At 46.7% G+C, this 12,070-nt stretch overlaps 1 protein-coding gene across 3 annotated transcripts in view; it reads right to left on the bottom strand.

Annotated features, from left to right (window-relative positions):
• Positions 1 to 12,070, bottom strand: part of CATIP (ciliogenesis associated TTC17 interacting protein) — a 286,772-nt gene that overhangs the window by 105,860 nt on the left and 168,842 nt on the right. For all 3 annotated transcript variants that reach the window (XM_085646977.1, XM_085646978.1, XM_085646979.1), the window contains one exon: positions 5,898 to 5,990. In XM_085646977.1, coding sequence (XP_085503103.1) covers positions 5,898 to 5,990 — 93 coding nt within the window. The remainder of the gene's footprint in view (positions 1 to 5,897; positions 5,991 to 12,070) is intronic.

The following is a 12,070-nucleotide window of genomic DNA, read 5'->3' as shown; positions in this document are numbered from 1 at the left end:
TCTTCCTTCAGCAGGAACAATTTTTACTTGTGTTATGACATTTTTACCATTTCCTGAAAACATCTGGACACACAAGGAAACTTAACTTCAGTGTGGCTGGTGAAACAAAACTGCCAGTAGATAAAACTTGGCCCTGTCAGCAGGAGCATCAATAGCAGCAAGTTATTTGGCTTACCTGCGCACCTCAGAATCTTACAACTCTGTGCTGCAGCAGCCTGCTGCCTTAAGTGCCCATGAGCCACACTGACTACAGACAGTTGCTGTGGTCCTGGACATCACGATTAAGTCTATGGCGAGATGCTCTGAGTGGTGGCACCACTGTCTTAATTTTAGAGATCTGCAGTGTATGCACTTTTTAAAGACACTCAGCAGCTCTGCTCTCAGCATCACCAGACACCTCCATTCAAACGTTAGGGCAGCAGGAAGCAGCATGTATGTTGAGGTCACGGAGAACAGCCAAACTACGGTGGGCGGCAGCAATTCCAGGGGGCCCCCATATCCACTATAGCATTCGCTTAATTTCCACTTCCAGTCTTGCACAGTTGAATCGATCCTCCCGCGCGTGGCAAGAAGTGAAAGTCCCTCGAGGCCCTGCCCAGACCACAGCCGGGCTAATCAAAAAAGCAAAAATTTACTACCGAGCCTGCCCCTTGTGACCACATTGGACCAGTAGTCACTCCGGGGGCGGGACAGCAGGATGAAGCAGGGCCGTCACACTACCAATGATTGACGGCCCTGTCAAACTTACTGCATAAGCTATGCAGCGTGCTTTCACCTCATTCAGCCAGCCAATCCCCGCTGCCAGTGTGCCACTTAGTAATGATTGTCTGCGCCGGCCCAACCTTAAATTTGCACACAATGGGACAAATATCTGCCCAAAATAAAGCCACCCGCCAAGTATGGGTTTTTCCCGCACAAATGGGAAAAATGTCACCCATTTGTGCAGGAAATAGCCCAAACTGGGAACACTGGCTGCCGCCCCCAAAATAGAGCCGACAGGGACGGACTGCCCCCACTGCCCCCCCTAGCTACGCCACTGGAACAGGATAAGCAACGTATACCCCGCTTTTGGTGTTCTGCTAATTTCTACAAGTTTGGTCTGAAATCGTGGAGTCATGTGTGACAGATTTCTCCTTCACCACACAGGTCAACAATATGACCTAGAGTGGGTTCTTTCACCTCTCTTGCCTGCATGGAAACTGTTTAGTCATCAGTATTGTCCTCATGATGGCCTTTTAAAGCATTCATTAAATTAATGATTTATGAATGAACGGGCATTTGTAAAGCGCACTGTTACTTCAGGAGTGTCCTGGAGCTCTGCACCATTTGGCGGTCTGTCTTGACATACGGCGAGAAAATCTCAAAGACCTGAAAACTTTGCTGTCTGGCTGCTTTTGAAAGCATGTCTCGCTTGTAGGATCAAAGTGTTGCCTGCATTGATACCACTTCACTGGTTGCCAATCGAATGAAGGACTGGATTAAAAACTCTCTGTCTGGTTCATAGGAAATAACATAAGAATTAGCCTGACAACCTTTCTACACTATGCCTCCCATACAATCCAACCAGAGGCCTAACATTGTCTTGCCAACGACCTTTGTCACTGATGCAAACAGCTGTTAGAAAGTCCCCCATTTTGTATAACCACCTTGAGAACCTATTGTCCAAGCTCCTACGTGTGGGGTTAGCTTCGGGATATTGTGCAAACATCGGACAACCCACCTATTCCAAAAAACCCTGACACTTCAATTAGCCAAAGTTCTCTTTCTAATGTTTCTCCTATTTTAACTCCGCAGTCTCGACGAGCACTTTGAAGCATGTTGTGGGTGCATCTGCACTTTACAAAACGTATGCATAAATGAATTAATTATATTCTACCAAATCAACAAAAACGAGTTAAATAATGCATTGATTCTACCTCTCTCAATGTTGTCTACGTTTCATTATTTGGCCAAGTACTCTTGTCAATTTAGTGATTAGGTAGAAATCCTGTTCACGAGTTTACCTTGCTTCTTTCCCCATCACACATCCTCTGCGATGATGCATGGTGTACAGCGCGACATGCAGTGCTCGATTAAACACCTGCACTGTCCGTGGGCTGCGCTGCCGCCTCTGATGCAGGATCCAGGGTTCAAGCCTCGAGGTCGCGTCCACATCCTGTGATTCTGGGCAAATCACTTAATCTCCCCGTGCGTGCCTGAATGTGTAATGTAAATAGGGTGCTATGTAAAGCGCTCCAATACCTTCGAGTCGAGTTCACGCTATATAAATATGCGGGGGAAAAAAATTAAAGCTGAGAGGCAAATGGCGCTATGGCGGGAACCAGCGTTAGAAGAAAACAAAGTGAGTCTCTCACATTAACGTACTGTTAGAACAGGTGATAGCGGGTGTAAGGTCTCATTCCCAGAACAAATGCATGATTACATGCGATGAATAGCAGAACGGATTTACATCGCCACCCGGCATGCTGAGGGCAGTATTTCTTCGACTGAATATCATCCTTTCCTCCACAGGGCGACGCAGCCCCGCTGCGCAGCGTCAAACACGCACGCTTCTCCAGGCAGACGTAGAGCGGAGGGAGGGAACGACGCAATTTGTCATGCACCGTTAGGTGAGAAATGGGTTTACCGCAGCCTCGTCTCTATAAATCTCTGCCACATGAGCAGATTTCGGAACTCGTGCAAAAGTACAATTTTTTTTTTAAGGAAATAGCCAAAACTGGCCGCCGCCCACAAAATAGTGCCGCCTGGGGCGGACCGCCCCCACCGCCCCCCCCTAGCTACGCCACTGGCCTGGCCAACTACAATGACTTACCGTCGGAGTCCATAGGGACATCGGATGAGTTAAAGAACAGGATTTCATGTTTCAGAAGGAAAGCCAGGGCCGAAGGAGCTCCAGGGCCAAACGGTCTTCCCCAGGCCATATTTAAATTCGTCGTGGAAGCTTACCTGACCCCCCTGTTTCTCCACTGCTGGCTAAACAACACTGTCACTGTGTCCTGGCGAGGTGCTATCATTCACCCAATTTACAAAGGCAGGAAGAGAAAGGATCCCAATAATTACCGAATGATAGCACTCCTAGATGTTGAGTCCAAACATCATTTTATTAGAAGAGTTGCAGGCCTGGGCCGGATTTGTGGCTAACTCTGGCACAACAAATAATTTATTCACCTTAACTGTCCTGACGGAGAAAGCGGCAACTCAACAAACCCAGTTGCATTGCTGTTTTCTTGATTTTAAAGCGGCCTTTGACCGTGTACCCCGGGCCCTACTGTGGCAAAAATTAGAGTCCTGGGGCAAACCCCGACCCTTTTACATGCAATCGTCCAACTCCATTCGGAAACATGGATCAGAATCAAGCTGGGTGAAGGCTCCCACGTGTCCAGGAAAATCGGAACTAAATCCGGCGTAAAACAAGGCTGTGTGCTGGCTCCACTCCTTTTTAACTTGTTTATATCAGACCCATCTCTGTCACTAGATAGTGTCAACTGCCATCCTCTTCAACTAGATGGAACCCGCATCAGCAAACTGCTCTATGCCTACGACTTGGTGTTGCTAAGTCATACAAAGTGGGCCTACAGAGGCTTCTCGACAAACTACTTCCCTACACTATAAGAAATTCCTTAGAACTGAACCTGTCCAAAACTAAAACAATATCTTTCGGGAAGCAAAAGAGGCCACTTGGTGGGTGGTTCTTTAATAAAACAAAACTCGAATCAACATCTTACTATAAATATGTGGGTATCTTTTTAGACCGCAGATGTTCATTCGTCAAGCAAAAAGAAACACTAAGGACCAAAGCCCTGTCACTAGAGGCCGCCACCGCGAAACTATCAAAACAGCTAATTGGCCCAAGTCTAACACCCTTGCTGAAAGTGATGAAGGCGAGGATAATCAACTCTCTGTTGTATGGGCACGAGATCACGAAGGGCACACTAGTACTTTACTAAACAAACTAACAACCAAAATCTTTAAACGTGCCTTTCGTCTGCCAAAATCAGCTTCACCAGCCCAGGTTCGACTTGAACTGGGCCTACTGGATCACCACAGCGTTGAGGCTGGTGCGTTTATAAAGTTCTGCAACAGACTGCGCCATTCAAGGGAGGTCTCCCTGGAGGCCTGACTTTGGCGAGAAATAGCAAAATACCAGACTAGCCAGAAGTACTGGCAACACCTGGACCACAGCCTAAAACTACTACAAGTCAAAGAACTCTGGGCAACAAACCCCTCCCAGCCAGTGATAAAGGCTGCCATTAAGAAGAGCATCCGATTGTGGTCTTTTCATTCAGAGAGGGCAACTCTGTCAAAAAGGAAACACGCCTGGGCAGTAATTTCCAATTCCAAACCAGGTGTTGAGTTGCCTCACTTATCAAGCACTTTTGCACTTTACTTGAAACAAAAGTTGTTAGCTCGAAGGATGGGTGACTGGCCATTTTTAAAGAACCTGCCTGAATGGCGTCGCTCAGGTAATAATATTGAATGCAGGATGTGTGGCTATCACTCCAAAGCAATAGAACACATAGTTTGTGCATGCCCCGCTATGTTCACAGACAGACACCTACTATTGTGGGGCGAATGGATCAGACTAGGAGTTCGAACATGCCGCCAGGCCATAAAAGCAGCCCTAAACCCTGAAAACATCAAGTTGAACATTGGGCTTACCAAATTTGTCACCAAAGCGTCAAAACTACTGGAAGATATTAGCACCGCCAAATCTCCTTTACTTCAGCAGGGCGGCAGCCAGCCTGCTGGATCAACAACAGAACCCTAGACTGCTAATATTAGCCGAGCTATTCCTGGTCTCCCAGGTGAACATTATCTGCCCACAATGCACTGGAAGGTTTAAGCATTCTATTTTTAAACTAGTGGTTTCTTCTTTTTTTTTTTAAACAAATTGATCATGTTTTCAAGTTGACCAACATCTATCAACAATGCTCTTGTGGGTTTCTATTCGGCGGTCCTTTTTATGATGAACAGAACAAGTTTTAATTTGTAATGGTTTTAACCAAACAATAAAGAATATATATATAGAGTGATGGCGGCCGACATATGAGGAGAGGTAGGAGCAGAAAAAGCGATCATGGCTGTCGCAACATTATAGCGTGAAGTGAAGGAATGGGCAGATACAGACTACGAGTAGGGTACAGAGTAGCAAAGTGGCTCGAGCCAAATGCAAGGGGTGGAGGAAGTGGTCGAAGATTAAAAAAACACCTGCCATCGACAAGAAGTGGCAAGGTACAAAAATAAAGAAGCAAGAGGACTGGAGCAAATTGGAAGAAAAGAACCACGACTCATGCCAATTCAATAGTAAACATAAGAATACATTCAAAAGAAAAAATGTATGGTGTATCTTAGTTCGATAAAATGCAGTAGGATTTATTACAGCAACACAGCTAATGTTCAAATCCTCTCACATACACACACGACCTTCACTCAGATGCATTGGAGAGCCTATAACTAATTGGTATAATCCTCTTTAAAGTAATGCAGGATACCATACTGTAAGTAGTCCACCCAGGGCAGTACAGAGTGAATCAGTACAAGCAAACTTCTGTCATTTAGTAAAAAGAAACCTCATCAGAGCAATCTGCCTTTGTAACTTAATGCAAGATGACGCTATTTGACACAGGATAAAGGATTCACAATAATTATCTTCTGTAATCTAAGGCAGAATAGAGCAGTTCAAGTAGACATGAATCCTCTGCACACCCTTCCTCCTTATTTTAACCCACTGAGGCAGGTACTGGTACCAGCCTGTTGTTGAATGTTTTATTCTGTCCTATTTTGTTTCATGATGCGGATGACGTCTTCTTGTAAGATGTAATGTAAAGAATAAGCCTTTACTTTTTTCCAAGTCTACCAATACAAAATCAGGCTGAGAAAATTACACAGGTACTGACTTATAGAAGACAGAAACTCAAAAGCCTCCTTGCTTGATCTCAATGGGATGACAGCATCATCAGTGAAGGTTGGTTCCATCTCCTCGGCTCCATCTACAACACAAAAAATTAGAAAAGAACAACACCAGATTGATTTGCTTTGCTACGTTATTTATCATAAATGTACAACATTAATTTAACTCTACTTTTGCAAGGGATAAATAATACATTCAACAGTACGCAAACACTAATGCATTTATTATGGTGTTAATAAAAGAGAGGTGCCAAAACTTTCAAGGTTAAATTGTACACAAAAACAACTAATTTGAAATTAAGTTTGGTATGTGCAAAAAGTGGAAGTTAAAAGGCACTGGACCTAAGGTAGCCAAGGTGCCTACACAGGGCAGGTTTTGTGAGGCTGAATGTGGCAAGTTTTGTGAGGGTGGAAAGCCAAATCACAATGTATTCCAATGTATGATCTGTTGAAGCCTCTCCAATTCAGGTCACCTCACTTCTTTCATATTGCAGCACTGGGTTCAATTACTGTTTGAAACCATGTCACAGAACACTGGACGAAGTGCTTGATGTTAGGAGTAGGAGCGTGCAGATTAAAAAGTTTTGTAGCTGGATATTTTTCTATGATCTTAATTTCTGGTTCGCTATTTTTGAGCTCTGTATTCTCACATGCTACCTTACTGACAATACCAAGGTATGTTATACTCAGGAGCTAAAGCTGGTACAACAAAAGCTAAATACATTTCCAATCCCAATTGCATTAACTACTCTACTTCCAAATGCCCTTCTACTTATTTGATTTTAATATCTAAAAATTCATATTATTCATCGATGATATAAGCCATATATGTGTATACATTTGGAAGATAGAAAGATGGACTGAACAACAGGGAGGAATGGGAGGGAATAATAAAATAGGCCAGGAACACGTTTCAGAATTGTAAGACACCACTGAAATTGTAGGAAATAGTGAAATATAGATGTAAAAACAAATTAATATCATCAAGTAAGATAAAGGAAAATTATGACAATCCAATATCTTTTACGAATGAATTATCATTTTATTTATTATATAATATTTGGGTAGTAATTGATCAAGCAATAAGATGGCTTGAATAAAAATGGCAGAGAGAGTGAACATCATTCAGTGGCGTAGCTATGGGGGGGGAATGGATCGCCCTAGGCAGCACTTTTCTGGGGTTGGCGGCGAGCGCAAGGTAAGTTTTCGCTCACTAGTTGTTGTCTGTCACTCCCCCCCCCGCTCGTCGTCATCTGTCGCCACCCCTAACACCCACTCTTACCTGCACCGACCGTCACTGGGCAGCAAACTCCGGGATCGCCCCGGGTGGCAAAAGCTCTAGCTACGCCATTGACATAATTGTACACATACGTAAGAGCGAGCTCTAAGTAAAGTCATTGATTCAAATCAAAATCAGCTTTGTTCGGTGCAACAAATCTCACCATAAAAGCATACTATTATAAAAATATTCCTATATTTACATTGCCATCTTTTATTCATACAAATACAGGGAAGAGAATTTATAAAATACATGGTTGGAATCCATAAGGTTACTAAACCTCTTTTTTTTTTTTAGGTGCTAGATACAATAATACATTATAAACTAATCAAGGAACATTGCATTCATCTTGAGGGGAACAATGCTGGTGCATAAAGGTGCATACTAATACCTAAAGTGCAAAATGTCACATTTTATAAAGGGTATACAATTAAAAACGGTACTAAGAGTGGTCTTCAAGATTTTCATATATCAGTGCATTCAAATGTGAATAATCTTTTCTTTTCCTAATTGCAAGTTGTATGAAACAAATTATAGAGTTTATGATTTTCAAATTTTCTAGACTACATACGAAGTTAAAAGCATATTTATAATTAAAAAGCATATTAGATAAAAAGAGGGGTTTTAAAACTGATTTCCGGATATCCTTGTAAAAACTACAAAAGAGAGTAAAGTGCATCGTAGATTGTACAGATTTTCCATCACATGGGCAATTTGGCAGTTTGTGACACTATTTTTCCACTCTGGGGAAAGCAACTGTTAGACCTGTCAGCCCTTTGGGTGGTCCCTCCTCATCATTATTTATTTTGTCCCACTTTTGCCTCAAACCCTGTTAGTATTTTTTCCTTTTTGGGAACCACCAGACTTTTTCGTATTGATGCAGATTCAGGGAGCCATTTTATCTACCCCTGGAACTTCTGTCTGAGGGCCTGGAGCACAAAATGGAGGCCACCTGTGACATCATCAGAACCCACTGGAACCTACTAGAACCTTCTGCAACATTCTGGAACCCTGTGACAGTTGGAGGCGGTTTAGAATGTTGAGAAGCTAAAAGTCAGAGTTGACAGTTGGAGCTGGCAGTTGGCACCTGACTGGTGAAGAGAGAGGAGCAGAAACCTGAAGGAGGAAGGAGTGAGGCAGCAGGGGTGGAAACTTGTGCCTGGAGTGGGGTCCATAAACCCACCCTTGATACTAGTCCCTACTGACTGAGCCCAGCCTGGAGCCCTGTGTGGGAGAAAGCAGGAAAAACCATCTTAAGGACCTGGACAGCAGGAACAGGCCTTAAAAGCAAAGAACAGCAAGTACCTGACCTGGTTACTGGTAACTACCTGAAGTCCGACGTCGAGAAGCCTGGAGACCTGGAGCCCGAGGTGGAGAAGCGGCGCTGACTGGAAAGCAGACGTCGTACCCGGAGCCGCCAGAGGTCGAGAGAGGGCGCCGACGGAGGTCGTAGAGAGTACCAGAGGTCGAGGAGGAAGTCACCTGAGGTCGAGTGTGCGGCGTCGACGGGGGAGTGAAGTCCGCCCTCCGGAGTCGCCGGAGACCGAGGTGAAGCGTGCCGGAGGTCGGGAGTGGAGATCGCACTCCGGAGTCGCCGGAACCTGAAGAGAATCGTGCCGGAGGTCGGGAGTGGAGGTCGCACTCCGGAGTCGCCGGAACCCGAGGAGAGGAGCACCGGAGGTCGGGAGTGGAGATCGCACTCCGGAGCCGACGGAAGTCGACATCGAGCCAAGGCCGGCCGACGACATCGAACCGGAGCCGCCCGAAGTCGACATCGAGCCAAGACTGCCCGACGTCATCGAACCGGAGGTCGACATCGAGCCGAGGCCGCCGACATCGAACCGGAACCGCCTACCGGCGTCGTCAAGAACTGCCATCGAGCCGAGGCCGCCGACATCGAACCGGAACCGCCTCACGGCGTCGACACGACTCCAGCGGCGTCGGAGCTTCATAAAAAGGGCAGTAAGTGGAATAGAGGGCGCCTAAGGCCCTGTGGAACTCTGAGAGACCATCCTAGAGGATAAAGAGGTGTTAGAACCAGCCTGGGAGTGCCAGGGGTGGACTGAGACTGATACAGTGACCTGTGTGAGGGGTTGTGTAGTTTGGGAGAGCCAGATTCCTAGATTACCCTTGATCTACCTCAGTTTTAGCCTCAGCCTTACCCAAGCTAGGTGAGACATCCTCAGGCCATCCACCTAACCACAAGCTGTGACTGGGCCAAATCAGCCCAAAGTATTTTAAATGTGATCTGATTTTACAAATGTCATTGTTGGTTGATATTATTTATTGAGGGTACTGTATTTATTGTATTTATCTAAGTTATTCCTGTAATGTATTTATTGTCCTGAGCTAACTTATTCCTGTACAGTATTTATTCCCTCACAGTATTTATTTGACCTGATCCTATTTATTGCACCTGTAAAGTGTGATTATTTATTTGACCTGCACTTTCTAGGAGAAGCTTGTGTACTGTGATTGTATTATTATTTATTTAATCAGTAACTAAGAGAAAAGAAGATAAACACAGAGATATTTTCATAATTTTTAAGGTGTAGTGTCGTTTTTGGAACGGATGCACGCATGGTTATTGTGTGGGTATTGCGTATGCTTAACACGGTGCCTTCCTTACCGCTCGAGCCAAGCTACCACAGCGTGTCTGGGAGAACACCACCACCACCCTTCCGGTGTGGGAGTGGGTTTTTCTAACATGATTGGTGTTCAGCAGCCGGATTGAGCTGTGCCTACGTATACTCGACAATAACTGTGGGTAGTCCATAGGCCTACACCTGGAGTTTTCTCAAAGCGGCCTTCCTAATTGTGAGTTTTTGTTTTTTCCAAATTTACTCTGGTGGTGGGAGGAGGTATTATATAAGGTACCCCCCTGCATTGCTTCTGTCAAAACCTGTCTTCTGTTCTGAGTGGGCAAAATGGAGTTTGTACTGGAGAATTTAGAAACGTACACTGTGGCCCAACTCAGGGAGTTTTGCCAGCGGGAGGGGGTGTATTGTCCCCCAGGAGCAAAGAAGGGTGCACTCCAAACCAGCTTAAGGGCTTGGGGGGAGGCACGACGAGAAAGCAAGGCTGAGGAGGAAGACAGGGATGGAGAGCCTGACAGCGAGGGGGCTGGGTTGTACCAACCTGAGGTGGGGAACCTAGTAGCGGGGCCCAGAACCATTTCCAGGAAGGACAGCACTGTCTCTAGCGGTGGCTTATCTGAAGTGGAGTTAACAGACCGGAGGGAGAAAAGACAGCTCACATGGGACTTAGCAAGGCTGGAGAAAGAGAAGGAGGAACAGAGGATGGCTCACGAGTTAAGGCTGAAAGAGATAGATCTTCAGATCCTAAGAGTCGGGGCACAAACTGTTCCTACTGGTGGCAGCAAAGACCAAGAGTTCACTAGGGAACCCAAACCCTACTTGCCGAAGGACATAGTAGCTAGCTATGGGGCGGGTGACGATATCGCCAAGTGGCTAGCGGCCTATGAGGTCTCGTTAAGGGCCCATGGGGTTCCAGAGAAGTACTGGGGAGGGGGATTGTACAAGTACATGCCTCCAGCTGGTAGGGATGCATTATTGGCCCTCGAGGAGGATGAGCAGACCCACTACCCCACCATGAAACTGGCGCTCATAAGAAAGTTTGGACTAACACCCGAAAAGTACAGACAGAAGTTCCGGGGTAGTCACAAACTGGGCACACAGAATTGGGTGGACTTCCTGGACTATGCAAAGAAGGCACTAGAGGGTTGGATTCAGGGCAGTGAAGTGCGGAACTACGAGGGGTTGTTTGACTTAGTACTGAAGGAACACCTGCTTGAAAAATGTTTCCCTGAACTGCGTCAACACCTGGTGGATAGCAAGCTGACCAGTCCCCGGAAGCTTGCTGAGGAGGCGGACATTTGGGCTAGTACCCGGGTGTCCACAAGGGGGACTGGAGGGGATACTCAAAAGGCCGGACAGGGCGCCCCCCAGAAGAAAGAGGGAGGGGAAAAGAAAAAGGAGTTCTCCAAAGGCCCGCAAAATAATTTCCAAGGAAAGGGAACAGGATTCACCCCTAGGGCTAACCCACCCAGAAACCCTAATCCTGGCCAGAGTCAGCAGCCAAGGGTTGTCCATTGCTACGAGTGCGGTGGCGTTGGACACTATAAGGGAGATGCGAAGTGCCCGAAACGACCACCCCCTCCCATTGGAGGATAGACCCCCGGAGTAGCTAGTGCAGTGCTCGGGGAGGAGATGCCCTTAACTAAGGGAAGGGAGTGGGCGGGTGTCACTTTAGTGTCCCTGGGAGAACGGGAGATGGTTCCTAAGATCCAGGTGCCCGCAAATACCGTAAAGTATGGGCAGTGGGTCACCATCAACGGCCAAAGAGGGGAGGCTCTGAGAGACACAGGAGCCAGTATGACTATGGTACGTAGCCAACTGGTGTCTCCAGAGCAGGTAATTCCCGATGTACTCCACCCAGCCGCGATGGCTGACGGCAGAACAGGCCACTATCCGGTGGCCGAGGTTCCCTTTGAATGGGAGGGGGTTGCAGGTTCACTTCGAGTTGCCGTAAGCCCTGCCGTGCCAGTTGATTGTCTGCTGGGGAATGACATGGAGCACAATGCTTGGAAGGAGGTGGAATACCGGACTCATACTGAGATGCTGGGTACACCTGACTGGGCCTGTGTGAGCACAGGGTCCGCGACTACCCGGAGAGGGAGTTCGTTCAGGCTGGAGCCTGGAACAAAGGCCCAGCCAGCTGCCAGTCAAGGGAAGAACCGAGGACAGGAGGAGCCTGCCTCGGCGTCCACACCCCGTAGGACGGATAGGCCACCGGAGGTGGTGGACCAGGAGTCTGCGGTGGGGGATGTTACCAAACTGGAGGACCTACCCATCCCGGCCG

Source organism: Triturus cristatus, chromosome 3_2 (assembly GCF_964204655.1).
Source record: "Triturus cristatus chromosome 3_2, aTriCri1.1, whole genome shotgun sequence".
Lineage (NCBI taxonomy): Eukaryota > Metazoa > Chordata > Amphibia > Caudata > Salamandridae > Triturus > Triturus cristatus.
This window is presented reverse-complemented; position numbering and strand designations above follow the sequence as displayed.